Source organism: Carcharhinus amblyrhynchos, chromosome 2 (assembly GCF_965287045.1).
Source record: "Carcharhinus amblyrhynchos chromosome 2, sCarAmb.v2.hapA, whole genome shotgun sequence".
Lineage (NCBI taxonomy): Eukaryota > Metazoa > Chordata > Chondrichthyes > Carcharhiniformes > Carcharhinidae > Carcharhinus > Carcharhinus amblyrhynchos.
In genome coordinates, this window is record NC_137325.1 from 86,537,090 (window position 1) to 86,555,130 (window position 18,041).

General features: G+C 37.5%; 1 protein-coding gene across 6 annotated transcripts in view; it reads right to left on the bottom strand.

Moving 5' to 3' along the window:
* Positions 1 to 6,435: 6,435 nt before the first annotated feature.
* The window catches only part of LOC145356100 (tyrosine-protein phosphatase non-receptor type 3-like), a 189,628-nt gene continuing 178,022 nt past the window's right edge, over positions 6,436 to 18,041 (bottom strand). For 5 of the 6 annotated variants that reach the window (XM_080208707.1, XM_080208724.1, XM_080208716.1 and 2 more), the window contains one exon: positions 6,436 to 16,387. In XM_080208707.1, the coding sequence (XP_080064833.1) occupies positions 16,298 to 16,387 (90 nt within the window). In that variant the 3' untranslated portion in view covers positions 6,436 to 16,297. The remainder of the gene's footprint in view (positions 16,388 to 18,041) is intronic. The other variant, XM_080208739.1, reaches the window with a different exon arrangement.

The following is an 18,041-nucleotide window of genomic DNA, read 5'->3' on the forward strand; positions in this document are numbered from 1 at the left end:
ATCAGGTTAGAAATGTACAGCCAGAGAGGGAATGGGTAAGAAATGCTAAACAGGTGGAGCAGGAGGCCTGATCTAACATGCTTGCTAATCAGTTTTCCATTTTGGAAGCTGATGGAGGGCAATGGCTGCTCAGTGGAATGCAGCCGGAGCATAGCCTGTGGCGCTATGAGCAGTCTATCTGCACAGGGGAGGAAGAAAATAGAAGAGCAATAGTGACAGGGGATTCCAGTCAAGGGATCAGACAGGCGTTTCTGCGGCAGTAAACATGACTCCAGGACGGTGTGTTGCTCTCTGATGCCAGGTCAAAAGTATCATGGGATGGCTGCAAGACATCCTTTGGGGGAGGGGGATCAATTAGAGGTCATGGTCTACATTAGTACAAATGACATAGGTAGGAAGACGGTGAAATCCTGAAAGCATATTTCAGGGAGATATGAAGGAACTTAAAAAGCAGAACCTCAAGCTTAGTAATCTCAGAATCCAATTCCACATGTTGGTGAGCAGAGGAATCTGAGGTTTGGTCACAGAATCCCTACAGTGCAGAAGGAGCCATTTGGCCCATCAAGCCTATTCTGATAATGATTCCACCCAGGCCCTATCCCTATAACCCCATATATTTATCCTTAACATCCAGTCAAAGTGTCATTAATGGGCACTTTATCATGGTTAATCCACGTACCTCATACATCTTTGGACTGTTGGAGGAAACCAGAGCACCCGGAGGAAACCCATGCAGACACGAGGAGAATATGCAAACTCCACACAGTCCCTGGTACTGTGAGACAGCAGTGCTAATTACTGTGCCATTCTGCCACCCAATTAAATACATAACTGGAGAAAAGGTGAGGAAGGGAAGGCATCAGATTTCGGAGGCATTGGGACCAGTACTGGGGCAGGTGGGATCTGTATAAACTGGATGGATTACATCTTAAGGGAGTTGGCACTGTTATACTCACAGGGAGATTTGTAAATGCTATTGAGGTGGGTTTAAACTAACTTGCCGGGGGGTGGGAACCTGAGGGGTGACCCAAATTGGAAGGAAGTTGCTAACAGGAAGTAGTGTGGGAGTAGAAGGCAGCAGAAACTAAGCAGAGTATATATCAAATGCAGATAACAAATTGACAAAGCGAAGGGCATTCAACCTGAATGCGCAAAGCATTCATAACATAAGAACATAAGAACATAAGAAATAGGAGCAGGGGTAGGCCATCCAGCCCTTCGAGCCTGCCCCGCCATTCAATAAGATCATTTCTAGTAACAGTAATGTCATTAAGACCCTCCAGTCCTACCACCTTTCCATCGCTAACACCCGGCAAATTATTCACGTCCTCCTCCGTGAAGACAGAAACAAAAAAGTTATTCAATACCTTAGCCATATCCCCATCCCCTACCACTAGGTCCCCTTTCTCATCCTCTAAAGGACCAACATTCACCCTAGCCAGCCTCTTCCTTTTTATATATTTATAAAAACTCTTGCTATCCTTTTTTATATTAAGCGCTAGCCCAGCTTCATAGTTTCTCCTACCCTTCCTTATCAACTTCTTTGTCAATCTTTGTTGACATTTAAACCTCTCCCAATCCTCTTCTCGCCCACTACTCTTAGCTACTCTAAATTCCTCTGCTTTTAGTTTAACACTTTCCTTCATCTCCTTTGTTATCCACAGCTTATTACCTCTCCTCCTACTATCCTTTTTGACCATCGGAATAAATTTCCGTTGAGCACCAAGAAAGATCTCCTTAAAGATCCTCCACTGCTCCTCAACAGACCCTCCCTCCAACGCGCTCTCCCAGTCCACATTCGCCAATTCTTCTCTCATCCTACCGTATACAAGATGTATGATCTAACGGCACCAGTAAAGGTAAATTGTTATTGTATAATTGCCATTACAGAAACATGGCTGCATGGTGACCAAGACTTGGAACTGAATACGCAAGGATATTCAACATTTAGGACGGTCAGATAAGGAAGGTGCAATTGCATTGATAATAAGGGATAAAATCAGTGTAGAAGTAAGAAAGGATCTCAGATCGGAAGAACAGTGTGTGAAATCTATTTGGATGGAGCTAAGAAACAGCAAAGGGCAGCAGACGTTGGTTGCAGTTGCTTATAGGCCACCTAATAGTAAAGGTATGTGGGGTATAATACCAGTCAGGAGATGAGAGAACTGTGTGGCATGGGTAATACTGTAATCACTGGTGACTTCATTCTGCACTTTGGTTAAACCAAGTGATCTAATGCTGTGAAGACAAGTTTCTGAAGTGTGTTAGGGATGAGTTTCTAGAACAGTAATGTTGGGCATTATGTAATGACAAAGGGCTAATTCATGATCAAGTTGTGAAAGAATTTTTATGGATGAATGACCACATCATGATAGGATTTTATGTTTGAAAGCAAGGTCGTTTGGTCTGAAGGCAGAGTATTAAAGTTGAATAAAAGCAATTATGAATGCATGAGGCACAAATTGGTTGAAGTTGATTGGGAAAATAATTAAAAGGTGTGACTATGCCTAGGCAATGGATAGTCTTCAAATAACTATTAATTAGCTTACTGCAAAATACACATTCCTTCAAAGTGCATAAACCCAAAAAAGACAGTCAACCATGGCTGATAAAGGAAATTAAGGGTTGTATAAGATTAAAAGAAAATGTTTTTGATTTGATTTGTCACATATATTAATAATGAAAAGTATTGTTTTTTGTGCATTATACGGACAAAACATACTGTTCGTAAGAACATAAAAACTAGGAGCAGGAGTAGGCCTTCTGGCCTCTCGAACCTGCTGCACCATTCAGCAAGATCATGGCTGACCTTTTTGTGGACTCAGCTCCACTTACCCGCCCACTCACCATAACCCTTAATTCCTTTACTGTTCAAAAATTTATCTACCCTTGCCTTAAAAACATTCAATGAGGTAGCCTCAACTGCTTCACTGGGCAGGGAATTCCACAGATTCACAACCCTTTGTATGAAGAGGTTCCTCCTCAACTCAGTCCTAAATCTGCTTCCCCTTATTTTGAGTCTATGCCCCCTAGTTCTAGCTTCACCTGCCAATGAGAACAACTTCCCTGCTTCTGTCTTATCTATTCCCTTCATATATGCTTCTCTAAGATTTCCCTTCATTCTTCTGAATTCCAATGAGTATAGCCCCAGTCTACTCAGTCTCTCCTCATAAGCAAATCCTCTCAACTCCGGAATCAACCTAGTAAATCTCCTCTGCACCCCCTCCAGTGCCAGTATATCCTTTCTCAAGTAAGGAGACCAAAACTGTACACAGTACTCTAAGTGTGGCTTGACCAGCACCTTATACAGCTGGAACATATCCTCACTGTTTTTAAACTTCATCCCTCTGGCAATAAAGAACAAAATTCCATTTGCCTTCTTAATTAACTGCTGCACCTGCAAACCACCTCCTTGAGATTCTTGCACAAGGACACCCAGGTCCCTCTGCACAGCAGCATGCTGCAATTTTTTTATCATTTAAATAAGAGTCCATAGAGAAGGAAACAAGAGAGTGCAGAATGTAGTATTACAGTCATATCTAGGGTGTAGAGAATGATCAACTTAATGCAAGGTAAGTCCATTCAAAAGTCTGACAGAGGCAGGGAAGAAGCTGTTCTCGAGTTGGTTGGTACGTGACCTCACTTTTCCCATCAGAAAAAGATGGAGGAGAGTATGTCTGGGGTGTGTGGAGTCTTTAATTATGCTGTATAAATGTGTATGAAGTTGCCAGAAACAGTAGTAAAATTGAGGTTTTTAAAATAATACAGCAAAGGGAGGCCAAGAAACTTATAAGAGGGAGAATAAAATATCAATGCAATGTAGCAAAAAACATAAAAATAGACTGTCAAAAATTCTATAGGTATGTAAGGAGGAAGCGTTTGGCTAAGACAAATATGGGGTCCATTATAGGCAGAATTACATAAGAACATAAGAACATAAGAAATAGGAGCAGGAGTAGGCCATCTAGCCCTTCGAGCCTGCCCCGCCATTCAATAAGATCATGGCTGATCTGTCGTGGCTCAGTTCCACTTTCCCGCCCTCTCCCCATAACCCTTAATCCCCTCTCTTATCAAGAACCCATCAACCTGCTTCTTAAAAATATTTAGCGAGGCAGCCTCCACCACTTCAACGGGCAGAGAATTCCAGAGATTCACCACCCTTTGAGTGAAGAAGTTCCTCCTCAACTCCGTTCTAAACCGCCTCCCCTTTATCTTGAGGCTGTGCCCCCTAGTCCTACTGTCTTTTTTGAGCGGGAAGAGTCTCTCCACCTCTATCCTATCCATCCCATTCATCATCTTATACGTCTCAATGAGATCTCCCCTCATTCTTCTAAACTCTAACGAGTACAAGCCTAGTTTATTCAGCCTCTCCTCATAGCTCAATCCCCTCAACTCCGGTATCAGCCTAGTAAACCTCCTCTGCACTCCCTCCAGGGCCAAAATATCCGTGCACAGGTGCGGCGCCCAAAACTGCACACAGTACTCCAGCTGCGGCCTCACCAATGCCCTATACAGCTGCAGCAAGACCTCCCTACTTTTATATTCAATCCCCCTCGCTATGAAGGCCAGCATCCCATTCGATTAGGAGAATTCATCATGGAGAATAGATAAATGGCAAAGAAACTAAATAATTTCTTTGTATCTGTCTTCACTGAGGAAGATGCAGCAAATGTCTCAGGTGTATTTTCAAGATAAGGGAGAATGTGGAGTTGAAGGAAATTGGTATAAGAAGGTTGTATTGGAGAATTACTGGGACTGAAAGTTGTTCGACAGTGTTGAAAGAGATTGTTGTAGAGATAGTGGATTGAGTGCCCATTTTTCAAAATTATCAAAAGATTCTGGAATGATTCCTGAAGATTGGAATTTGGCAAATTTCACCCCACTTTTTAAGAGGGGAGGGAGTGAGAAAGTAGGAGATTACAGACCTGTTAGCCATACATCAGTAGTATGGAAAACGCTTGAATCTGTTATAAAGAATGTGATAAATGGACAGTTGGACACTTGTGATCTGATTGGCATAGTCAAAATTTACAAATGGAAATCATGTTTGACAACTTGGAGTTCTTTTGAAAATGTTACAACAAAATTGACAAAGGAAAGATGATCAACTTAGAATGTTTGGATTTGGTAAAGTCCCCTACATGAGGTTGATTAGCAAAATAAAATCACATCGGATAGGAGGCAATATACTGGCATGGACTAAGATTTGGCTAACAGGCAGGAAACAAAGAGTAAGAATAAATGGGTCATTCTTGCATTGGTTGGCTGTGGCCCGTGAGTTACCGCAAGGATTAGTTTCTTGGGCTGAATGGTCCATTCCTGTTCCTGTGTCAGCTGAAGCCGTTGAATGGATTGTTGACCATGACATTGAAATAATTGTTTCCCTGCCATAGGAATGAAATGTAAAAGGCATCTAAAGTTATTTCTCTTATCTTCCAACTCTTCTGATTTTCAATGTGTTCTATTGCCACATCTTCAAAAATATTACTGCAGGTCATATACACACATATTCAAACAAGACATTAAAGGAGTAAACAAACAATACTTTATTTATTGTACCAATTAATTGTAACTATTGTATCATACTGACACTTTATTTACCAACAAAAAATGTCTAGGATTTGAAGTCAGATCATGCTGAAGTGTGTTTCCCAACAACTCCAGACTAAATAAGTACAATTACTATACTAACATTAACCTTTAAGTGAAGCTACAAAAATAAAACAATTTTTTTTTGTTTTATTACATTCATTCAGGAAAGTTACTAAGTATCTTAATAATTTAAATGTTGAAAGTATTAACACCAATTTACAATTTAATGATTTTTCAGAATAGCACATTAAGATGCTAATTCAGACTTTAAAAAAATATTCACAATTATTTTGAATATCAATGTCTTACAATAGCTTAAAAATCCCCAGTGAGGATAAGAAAAAACTACTGTGGCACAAAATGTGCTTATCATCATCAAAACAAAACAGAAGAAATTAAAATAGAATCAATTAGGTACTGAACAGTATTTAAAATTTTAGTGTACAATATAATAGAATAACCAAAACAGATAATTTAACATTTTGAAGAAAAATATATGATGTTCCAGTGTTATAGATACTATGTTTAACAAACATAAAAGTGGTTATTGTTCTCTTATAAACAAGAAAGGCAAAAGTGACAAATTGGCCATCCTTACAAGTAAACAAAACTAACAGTACTCTGCATACAGTTCAACGATAATTTTATGATCTATTTGAGAAATGATTGTGATTATTTCACTGGGTTTTGTTATCAAAAAACATTGTGATACTCCAGTGAGCCTTCACTCTGGTTCAGTTCACTCTGTACACAAATAAAGACACCAGCATCTGATTCCATTAATGTTAGTGTTACATGTAGAACAAATATACTGAATGAAGAAAAAACAAATTAAAGGAGAAGTTAATTATCAACAGTACTTTAATACTTCCATTAATACTTTAGGGAAACCTCAAAGATTTGTACTTTAGACATATTCCAGTACCTTGTAGTAAATTAAATAAAAAATCAAGTTTAAATTGATTTAGTTTTGAGATTTTAGCTTTCAATTTACAACTATCTGCCAAATGATATTCAGGGTTCTCCCAAAAGCATTTCTTAATATGTCATACAAAGATTTTGTTCTATATTGCTCATTGGTCAAAGTAAAATAAGGCACAAAATACATGAAAAATAGTGTCTCACTGAAAGCACAAATTATTCTTTTGCAAAACCTACATTAGGCAATTATGGAACATTGGAAACAAAGCTCACAAAAAAGCAGAATAAGTAATTCTAAATGATCCAATCTAGATGCATTTACAAATATTAACACACTATAATAATTCTACATTTATGGTGTGATACTGAAAGTGCACCGATGGACAATGTTGATGCAAAACATTGACATCTGCGATTATTTTAAAAGTGATTTGAAAGCTTACAGTGGTGTCAAATCCCCAAAATTACCCAGTAGAGCACTCTGGTTTACTAGTTTTAAGTATACTGATAGCAGAATCACAGCTGAAGTTAATTCAGATTTTAATTTTATGCAATAAGCCAGTTAAAAAAAAACTTAACTTGATGTTTTGAACACATTTATATGCTGGAAGAATTAATTACCAAATTACCATGGTACTTGGCACTTTCAATTAAATTTCAAATAGGTTGGGTAGGTGACTGACACTGTGTCAAATCAGTATATGTTAATATTATTGCATAACTAAAATACAGCTCTGGCAGACATTTCAGTGCAAGTTTGATTTCCAATCAGTTACATTTTAGAATTAGTATAAGCTTTATCATGTGAATAAATAACATTTTGTGCCTTGCATTTTAAGTTCAGAAAGTCCCAAATTTTAAAGTACTGTAACATATGCTATACTTAAACCATTCAATTTTTATTATTGCATATACAAAGAGTAAATTAAAACACAAATTTAAATTAAACTTTGAGCTCAATTAATGATGTTTCCATTTACTTCCATTACCAAGGTAAAATGTAACCATTTGCCATCATAGAACTCAGGAGTTAAACACAAAATTATGTTTTTTTTTTAGTTAAACAAGAAAGAATGCGATTTATTAATACATTGAATGATAAGTTGTACTGTTTTAATTACATCATGGATAAATTTGTTTCATTTGGAACTTCTAGTGGGGAGCCTTGCTCACCAGAAACCCATCAATTATATGTTAATGTCTCTGGAGTATGCTTGAGCCCATGAGCTTCTGGATTAGAGGCAAGATGCTAACTCTGAGCCAAAGCAGACAATTAGTAAAATGAGCAAAGCACAAATTTGAATTTTCAGTCTGTGCTTTCTGGTGGGCAAAACTCTCCATTGAAATGAAAAGTCAGAAAATTGCACCTTATGGAAGAGGAGGATTTACTGTGAACAGGCAACACCCATATTAAACTAGTCTTAATGAGAAAGGTAAGTCAATGTTTCTTTATGAATGGGATACATTCCACATAAAATGGAAATGCAAATTGTGCTCTCATGCATTTTATTTCTTCTTATTGTACAAGTGCAATCTGTATACGTCAACAATTTATAAATTGGAATTTTTAGCATTTCATGCCCAATATTGTAAAATTTATCTTACAAATTACACCTCCGCTTAAGTTTCAATAACCTAATATGCGTGACTTATATATCTGTTCAACTACGGACAACAGAGGTTACGAGATCAGCTTTTTGTACTAGTCTGACATATGCTTTTTTAATGGTGGTTGGCTGCATGTGGATAATGAAATTAAAATTAATTTTATACTTTGCAGCTACAGATTGTGGGGTAAATTTTACATCCAAAGGGGACACTTATTAAGAATACAGATGTGAAGGCCAGCTGTCTCGATGACTGTTTCAATTCTGTGCCAAGTAAACAAAATTTAAAAGTCAAATTTAAAAATTTGCCTAAGCATATTGGAGATTTCGATCTTTGCTTTAGAAATAAGTTGTTTTGACACCACTGCCACAAATCTCTGCAATATTGCAAGGCAGATACTCATATTTCACACTTGTGGTTTCAACCTGGTGTTTGTGCAGTGCTTGGCGGGGTGGCAGGCAGTGGGGAAGAGTCTGAAAAAAGTCACTTTTGTTCCACAACTACTTTATGCCTCTTTTCCATTATATCTAGACCCTAATAATTCTAGGCATGTCAATAGCAACCCAAAAACCCATCAAGGCCAGGGATTTGAAGGTTCTGCTAAATTTAATTGCAAGACCTCATTAACATAGTTTTATGCAATTTACCACCTGGCAGCTGGCTAAATTGACAGGACAGCTAGATGCCAGGTGTGAAAACCAATTACAGGAGGTTCCAGGCGAGAACCTTGGGAACTGTCGCCATCAATCAGGAAGGGGTAGGCCACAAATTTGAACAGGGAGGTCAAAAGCAAGACAGGAATAAGGGACAGCCTGTAATCAGATGAGAGGCTGAAAGATCTCTTAAGGTACAAGGGATAGCATGCCTGCTCATCCTGGCCTACAAAAATGCTACAAAAGGCACTTAAACTCTGGAACTGCTACTCTTTCTATGTTGGATTTCCCAATTCTTGGAAATCCATGTGGCGGCAATTCAATTTAAGTTGGGCTCCCAATGTGCTATTGGAGCCCTATTTACATATGTTAATAATATTTCATGTCTTTCAATGATGGGACACTCTTGTTTCAAATGCAGTTAACGTTTTTTCGGGCGAGTCATATTGCACATTAAAAAAATGTTTACCACACTCCCATCCATTGTGGGGAAGCGTGGGAGGGGATTTAATATTGAAGCCATAGTGTCAGATAGTCTTCACTACCTTATGCACACAACTACAGAGATTTAAACTAGGAGATAAGCACTAGCTAAGCTACTTGCTAAAAGTGGTTCAGAAGGGTTAAACTGACAGAAATAAATTGGAAACCTAATCTGTACCTAGACTCATGTCGAATGCAATTTTATCTATCTATTAGTCATGAATAGTTGCTATACTGGTACAATGCAATCATGAAGTTAAAATCAATATCGATTTTCTCTTATTCCTTTTCAAATAATGCAGAAGTATATTGGTTATTTATAAAGACCTCTCCATAGCAAAATCAGTTCTCAAGTTAGTTGCTGTGATGATTAGTTTTCAGAAAATAAGTGTATTTGCAATGTTCAACCTAGGCCCTGAAGATCTTAATCCATTTTCAAAATTAATCGTCCTCTTTGAGGCTTACTTTATATGAAAGTTTTCTTTTAAAAAGCTTGTTGTAATTTTAGTGGCCAGACACGTTGTGAATACATGTAGATTTTAAATGAACCTTTTGTAAGAATGCAATGTTATATAAATACATGCCCGATGATAGGATCTTAAGGAAAGAGGGCTATCTGGCCCATCATACCTGTGTCACTGAGCTATTCAATTAGTCCCACTTCCCATTGGCCTGAAAAAATGTCAAATATATATCCAATTTTTTTTTGAAAGTTACAACGGAATCAGTTTCCACCACCCTTTTAGGCAGTGCATTCTGCATAGAACAAGTCACTGCAAACAAAAATAACAGCTCTGAGGGGGTTCTTATTAAAGTTTATTTATTAGTGTCACAAGTAGCCTTACATTAACACTGCAATGAAGATATTTTGAAAATCTCCTACCAACTATCTTAAAGCTCAATCTCTGATTTACCATTTATCACACTCTTACAAGTCCAAAAAAATACACTGGGTTTACAATAGTGCTTTTCTTGTATGAGCTACTTAATCTAACCCTCTATTCTATTCCATTTAATATTTGTTTGTATCAAGAAAATATCCAATTTCCTTCATGAAAAGTGCATGGGCTTTGCTGCAATAATAGTATTCTACTTTCTAACCACACTCATTTTGCTAAGAGGGAAGATGTATGGAGACTGATAGTCAACGTAATGGGGAAATAGAGAGTTTATGTATGCACAAGGAAAAGGACATTAACAAATGATGTGACCAATTAGATGAACAGAGGAACAGTTCTCCATTTAGCCCTTGAACAAACTCTGCCATTTAGTGAGATCATAGCTGATCTGTGACCTGACTTCATAAAATTAGCTTTGCTCCACATTCCTTAATACCTTTTGTTAACAGAAGTGTCAGATTTAAAATTAGTGATTAACCTAGTGTCAACTGTTCCTTGTGGAAGAGACTTCCAAACTTCTTCCACTCTTTAAATGTAGAAATGTTTCTTAACTTCACCTCTGAAAGGCTTGACTCTTAATTTTTAGACAATGCTTATTCTTGACTTCCCAACTACTGGAAACAGTTTTCCCCTATCTACCCTATCAGAAGGTATAAATGTTCCCATTTATACCTCAAAAGCTTTGATCAAATCATCCTAATATACCCTAGTTTGGGTAATCTCTCCTCACAATGTAATTCTTGGAGACTAGCTATCATTGCAAGACCACTCCTCAAAGGCCGATTCCCATGGTTCAATGTGGTGACTCAACAGGGCACATCTAACCATGGCTTTGTATAGCTTGCTTATATTCTAGTCTTCTAAATATAAACACCAGCCTTTTACCAGCTTTTTAAAACTGATCTTTTATACCCACCCTATAACATTTTAAAGATGTATATGGGCCTTTCAGTATCTCTGTACCTCGGTGCTTTCCATGCACCATTTTTCCATTTAGATCCATTATTTTAGATCCCTACTGAAATTTATTTGGCATAGATTTAATGAATGGGTAAAAATAAAAATTTGTAATTTTGTGCTTCTGACTACACTATCTTTGTCTCGTGGGCAAACTTTAATATGTGGCTCTCTATCCTGCATCTGAGTTATTAATAAATAGCCAACAGTTGAGGCCCTACACACATCTCTACGTGACGCATTAATTATATCCTGCCAATTAGAGTAACCGCACACTATCTCTACTCTCTGTTCAACCAATCCCCTAACCATATTAATAATTTATTCCCAATTACATGAGCTTTAAATGTCAGATTTAAAATTAAGTTGATTTACTAGTGTCACAAGTGGGCTTACATTAACACTGCAATGAAGTTACTGTGACAGTTCCCTAGTTGCCACTCTCCGGTGCCTGTTCAGAAGCACTGAAGGGCAATTTAGCATGACCAATACACCTAACCAGCATATCTTTCTGACTGTGGGAGGAAACTGGAGCACCTGGAAGAAACCCATGCTGACATGGGAAGAACATGCAGACTCTGCACAATCCAAGCCTGGAATTGAACCTGGGTCCCTGGTGCTGTGAGGCAGCAGTGCTATCCACTGTACCACCATGCCACCCAATTAACCAATGGTCTAACATGAACTACTGTTAGCAGACAAGAATTCAATGAAGCAGTTTCTAGTTCTTCAGAAACTGGTAGATATTCCTAGAAAACAGTATGGCATTGACTTTTTTTTTGTTACAATGAAAGCTGAATATGATCATCTTAGAAATGATGAAGTTAGCAAAATGACTGCATTAAAAAGTGACTGAAACTGAAAACAGGGAACACTATTTCCAAACTGCATGCCTCCCAGAATCTTGGATTAGGTTGTGAAAGAGATAGATAAAGCACTAAATATAGTTTTCCAAATATCTTTGGAAATAGAAGCTGGAGTTTGACAAATATTATACCCTTACTTTGCAGAAGAGGAATAGATAAACCAAGAAATTATAAGACTTTTTTTTGGCGGAGAATGCAGAGAAGTTTTTAGACCTCTTTTGTTTTCTATTTACTGAAATGATTTTAATATAGGTATAAGAGGAATGACATTGAAGTTTGCTTATGAGGCCAAATTAGCAACTGTAGCAAAATGAGGAATGCAAACACAGCAGCAGAGATATAAAAAAGTATTAGTGGAACAGTAGGAAATGCAGAGAAATGAGATGCAGTGTATTTTGGAGAAAGCACTGGGAAGCAAATATGTGCTAAATGATTAGCTTTTATTAGCTTGTAGGAATAAAAATAGTTAGAGGGGAACATGGATCACTAAAGGTGGGAGTACAGATAGAAAAAGCTAAACATTGGCAAATGGAAATTGGGGTTTATTTGTAAGAGCAATGAATACAAAAATAAGGAATCACCTGAAAAGTTATTGATCTTTAACCATAAGCTGGAATAAGATAGCTGAGGAAGTAATGCTTCAATTGTGCAGAACTTTAGTCAGATCCTGTATGAATTTGAAAGTTCAGTCTTAGACACCAAACTTCAGTAAATAAAATTATTCTTGGTTGGGTATAGTGTAGCTTTGTCAGAATGTTACAAGGGTTAAATTATGACTACAGGTACAGAACTTGGTTTGGTTTGCTTTCAATTGAGCAGGTAGAATGCGACAACATTGAGGTTTTAAAACGAACAGATTTGACAGGGTATGTAGAGGCAAACTATTTTCTCTGGTGTGTGAATTGAGAACAAAAAGAGGAGAATATTAAAATTAAAACAAGGCCTTTTAGAAATGAAACTAGGAAACCCTTTATCACACAAGGTAGTGGAAATCTCCCCCCAGAACGACATGAGTGTCAGGTCAATTGAGATTTTCATGAGTCAGATTGATAAATTTTTATTATCTAAGGGAAATGAGAGTTGAAGCATACAGATCAGCCGTGATCTTAGTATATGTTGGATAAATGGTCCAGTCCTGTTCCAATGTAATGATGAGGGATTTCCCACAATTGAAAGACATGCAGCTCTATACGCACATTATAGGAAGGACATTAAACTTGTGGGAAGGATATATTGAAAATTTATTACAATATCAGGATCAAGAGGTCATTGGAATGCAAAAAAGAATGCAGAATCCAGAAAATGACTTGACTTAGGAAAAACAATGAATCAAAAACCATTGGCTGAGTTTTTCTGATCCTATCTATAAAGGATTGGGGTGAGGCTTCATTGCAACATATTTGCTACCACAACTCTGGATAAATTTCTGGGGTCGAGGATTGAGTAGGTACTTATGGCAGTTTCCCAATGGGATCTCCACCTATAACCAGAGAGATTACTGGTGCAACAATTTAGGAAGTAGGAGACATCATTAAACAGACCACACAGTCCTGAAGATGGTTAATTAATTAGTGACATTGACAGAGGTTCAGGCCTTCAGCAAGTAAATGACCAAAGGAAGAGGAATCTCTAGTATGGCCGCTCTCTCAAATGGGAGCATCTGGATTTATTCCTACTGCTGCACTAGGCCAAACATCATGGTACACTTGGTAGTCCCAGGATTAGCAGCGGGAACTGAGGGTGGGCAGAAAGGAACCTGGCTCTGTAAGCATTTGCATGCAATAAATGGGAAAGAGGGGCCAGCAATGATCCTAGGAAGGGGAAGTAATAGTGAATTCAGATTGGGGCAATCAGGTGGCAGTGAATCACAAAACAACTTGTTTCCCTTTACCACCACTATTCCATCCAATTTCAGATGGGCTTGTAGAGGAACTTTCATACCAGCTGTAGCTTAAGGGCTATTGGCTGTGTTGAAATCACGTAAATTACATTTTACAAATCAAACATACTGCTCAATTTACGCACACACTTTCTGAAACATCACAGCGGCACTTGTGCATTTGTGTTTCAACAATTTTAGAGTATGCAAGTAAATAACATATATATATAATGAAGCAAAAGAAATAAGATAAGGGCACATAAGAGATTCCTGCAAAATCATGCTCTCCCCACACACAGCGTAAATTACAAGAACTGTACTGCACAAAACTCTATTGCTTCAAATTGCAAAACCTGGCACAGGATCTTTTGGGAAGTGTGAGTCAGCACTGAGCAGTGTTAGAAAAAGACTTTGGTTTTTGTGACCTTTCAGAAAGTAAATGATGAATTGCGAGTTTGTGTAAATTTATGTGAAAAGTTTCCAGTACAGCATGTCTTTGGCTTTTACTCTGTAACTAGAAGTTATTTGTTGACATGTCAACAAATGTTTGTTATAATTGGCACTAATTCTACAGTGAAACCATTATATTTTTGCAACAATACTGCTTTATTCTATTAATGTGTATAATAATTACAATTCAAGTACTTTTTTAAAAAAATTGAATAAAATTTTAAAATTGCTGAAACAACGAAAGTAATTGCTTTTCTTTTACCAGTCCTGTACAAAGTGTATCATGGAACAGTTTTGATAGGGTACATGTTATCATCAACTCTTCTGCATCCCATTTACATAGCACTGTTCTCCCTTCTTTGACTCAGGAAGGAGCTCAGCCTGGCTAGAAACACTTCACATGTCCTTCAATGTTGCATATTATAGGCTACCAGAAAGTGAGATTCAAATTTGGAAAACCTATCTTATACATGTGAACAGGAGTTTTATCTCTTAACAGTGTTACCCTCAACAGAACCACTGCAAACAGAATTAATCAACAGAAAACCAAGTTACTAATGCAACTAAATGTGATTGTAAAGTAAAGCTGTACAAAATTACAGCACAAAGATGAAGAACCGTTTCAACCTTTGGAATAGTTTGCATGTGGTATCACATGCAAAATTCATTGCAACATATTTGCTAATAAAACTATATTGCACTGAACTTGTTACTACCAAAATGGACTGCATTGTACCATAAACTAAAAACACAGACACTGGAAGGACAAGCAGCCAATCAATGCCTCTCACTGCAACACTGAAGTGGAGCACTTCTTAAGTCATTCTGAATTATCGATTTCCCACAGCCTCCTGCAGCCACATTTTAAATATCCAAAAATATAATCTACAAAATATTTAATTTAACCTGAATAAACCTATTGTGATGTTTGACAATTTGAATCATCTTACTATTCACTGTTCCCTCCTTGTGCCAGAAGTTTCATACACTGTGGCTTTGTATTAATTCTGTAGGGGTAGGTGAAACTGGATCCATGACATTGCCCCTCAGTCTGAAAACATACAGAGCTACATTCTGTGGCCTTTTAAAGCACTGTTTAAAAATATAATGTCCTATGAGGACAGACAGGCCTGAATACCAAGTCAAAGCTGTGATGCAAAATTTGGACCCTCAACTAAAACATCCTTTTTTGTATGAAGATTTATAAAGGATCAATTGTATTGCAGTATTACTGTTATACTTCTTAATTACACTTACTTACAGTGCATGAATAATTCATTAAATTTTAACCTAATCAGAAGGGCCAAATATGTAATTACACTTTGTGTGCATACATACATTTATACACGAGTCTGCATTTTCTATAAAGTTATACTGTATTGTCCTACAAAGAAGAAAACTGTAGTGCTTTCCAGTACAAGCTGTTCTGATTTCATGGAATAAGAGGCATGGTTAATCTGTGAACGAGATGAAATCAAAATGATAAATAGTCCTAAATAATCAGAAAGCAACTGTTTGAAACCAACAACTATCAGATGATTACATGAAAAACAAAAAGTTAGCAGCATTAACCATAACCATTAAACAATGCACACTGCATTTTTAGTCTTTAAATGAGCCCATTGTTGCACATTGTGTCTGTGTGGATTAAACTTAACTGCTGTCAATTTGTTAGTTTGGAAGTGCAACCTAGGCCTTAGTACTTTGCTGAAAAGGTACACTGGAGACTAATAATAAAATTTGTAACTTGAAAACATACAAAACAATATGGTAAAAGATAGTGCCTTTTAAAAAAAGTCCTCTAGAACGATGGGACACTGATATATTCCTCTTTTAAATAACAGTGTAAAGTGCCAGAAATCAGGTGTGCTCAATCATCAGGCAGGTTTCCCTTTAGATTTGTGAAGCTGGCCAAGCTCTGAGATGCGCACTACATTTCCATATTTGTTTCAATCCATTGAAATTAGTCAAAATTCTCCAACAGTGGTACTAACTTGCATCCTGGCATGCTTCCAATGGTCGAATTAAACCTTCCTCATACACACGTAGGATGGCTTCACATACAAATTTGTACTGACTCTGGAAAATAAAAGTGCTATTTAAAATATGCTTTGAGTTAAATTAAAACACATGATAACCATCAGCAACTGTAAAAGATTATTGCCCAATAATGTCTGAAAGAATAAAATCAGTTCATGCATGGATGTTCACAGTTCACACACCATCATAAACACCATTGATTGCTTTCTCTGTTCATAAAGAGTATTCACAAAATCTGAACCACTTTTGGGAAGCTTCTGTAAAGTATCTGTTGCGAAGTGACAGACTGTGGATCCCTTTTCCCTTGGGAAATCACAATAAAACAGGGGGTGCTTAGGGTGCTTTTGAAATAGAGATGGAGAGGGCAATGTGCACAGGTTCAGGGAGAGGTTTCCAAAGGCAATGTAAAATGATTGAAACGATACTCATTGACTGTGGAACATGGGAAGAGCTACAAGTTGGTATTGAAGGAATGGAGGGTGCATGCTTGCAATGAAATAGAGCTGTAATAGGTAAGGTTGCCATGTGATTTGAAAGCTAAGGCAAAGAATTTTAAATCAATTAGCAGAGCACAGGAAGTATAATTAACTGACTGTGCCTCTGGCAGGGAGTTCATTGGCCAAGATTGCTTATGGAAGATTTTGGTGAATGCTGCCCAAAACTTTCCAAACATTATTTTAAATGCTTGAAAACATACATGCAGCAGATCCTGGGATTTCTGGTATGCATTTTTGCTGGGTGGGTTTCCTGTGAAGGTAATGAGCCACTGCAGTTTGGTAACCATAAGCATGATATGAGGTTGAGAATTTGTGTGGGTAAAGCTGTGAACTGTGACATGCCTTAGGAAGCTGTGTAAAAGCAGCATCGGGAAAGTGAAGTTTAGATAGTAAAAAGATTTAGGTTAGGTAGCGGTGGGATGAAACAAGTCCAGGTGAAGTCAATTGGTGACAGTTTTAAAACTTTGGCAGGTAACTGGTGGAACCACCTGGAAAAGACCTGACTTTGGGTGGAAGTTCCTGTTCTTGAGCCTCTTTTTGGGATCCAGTATTGTGGTGGTGGCTGTACCTCTTCATGAGTAGACGTATGTAACAACAATGAGAACGCGCATTTGTAATTGTGCCTTTTATGTAGTAAAATACCCAAGCGTCTACACAAGAGGAGCATTATGAAATAAAATTTGACAAAGTTACACAAGAGATATTAGGACAGGTGATCAAAAGCCTGGTCAAGGAGATAGATTTCAAGGGGTGTCTTAAAAAGTGGGAAAGAGACATAGAAAAGCAGACGGGCATGGGGGAAGATTCCAGGATTTTCATTTTATGTGGTAAAAAGATGCCCTGTGATGGTGAAGTCAAATTATTGGTGTCACTCTTGTTACGCTTTTCCCCAAATTATCGGTGTGAATCTCAGTCATGCTTCTCACACTAATCAGTTCAATGAATGACGGTTTAGACTGCTGCAGTGCACTAAACATTTAAACTGACAGCAAAGGTGCAAGCACGATGCCATTGCTTTACATATTAAAATAACTGGAAGTAATTTAAGGTGGTGTAGCATATTGATGCACTACTGTCGTGCCATTTACTGCTGCCAAAGGCAACTTGATCATTTCAGGAAAAGAGGAGACTAAATTTGTGAAGCTTTTACACATCTTAAAATTACTTGGTTTCGTAATTGATGAGGACACAGAAGA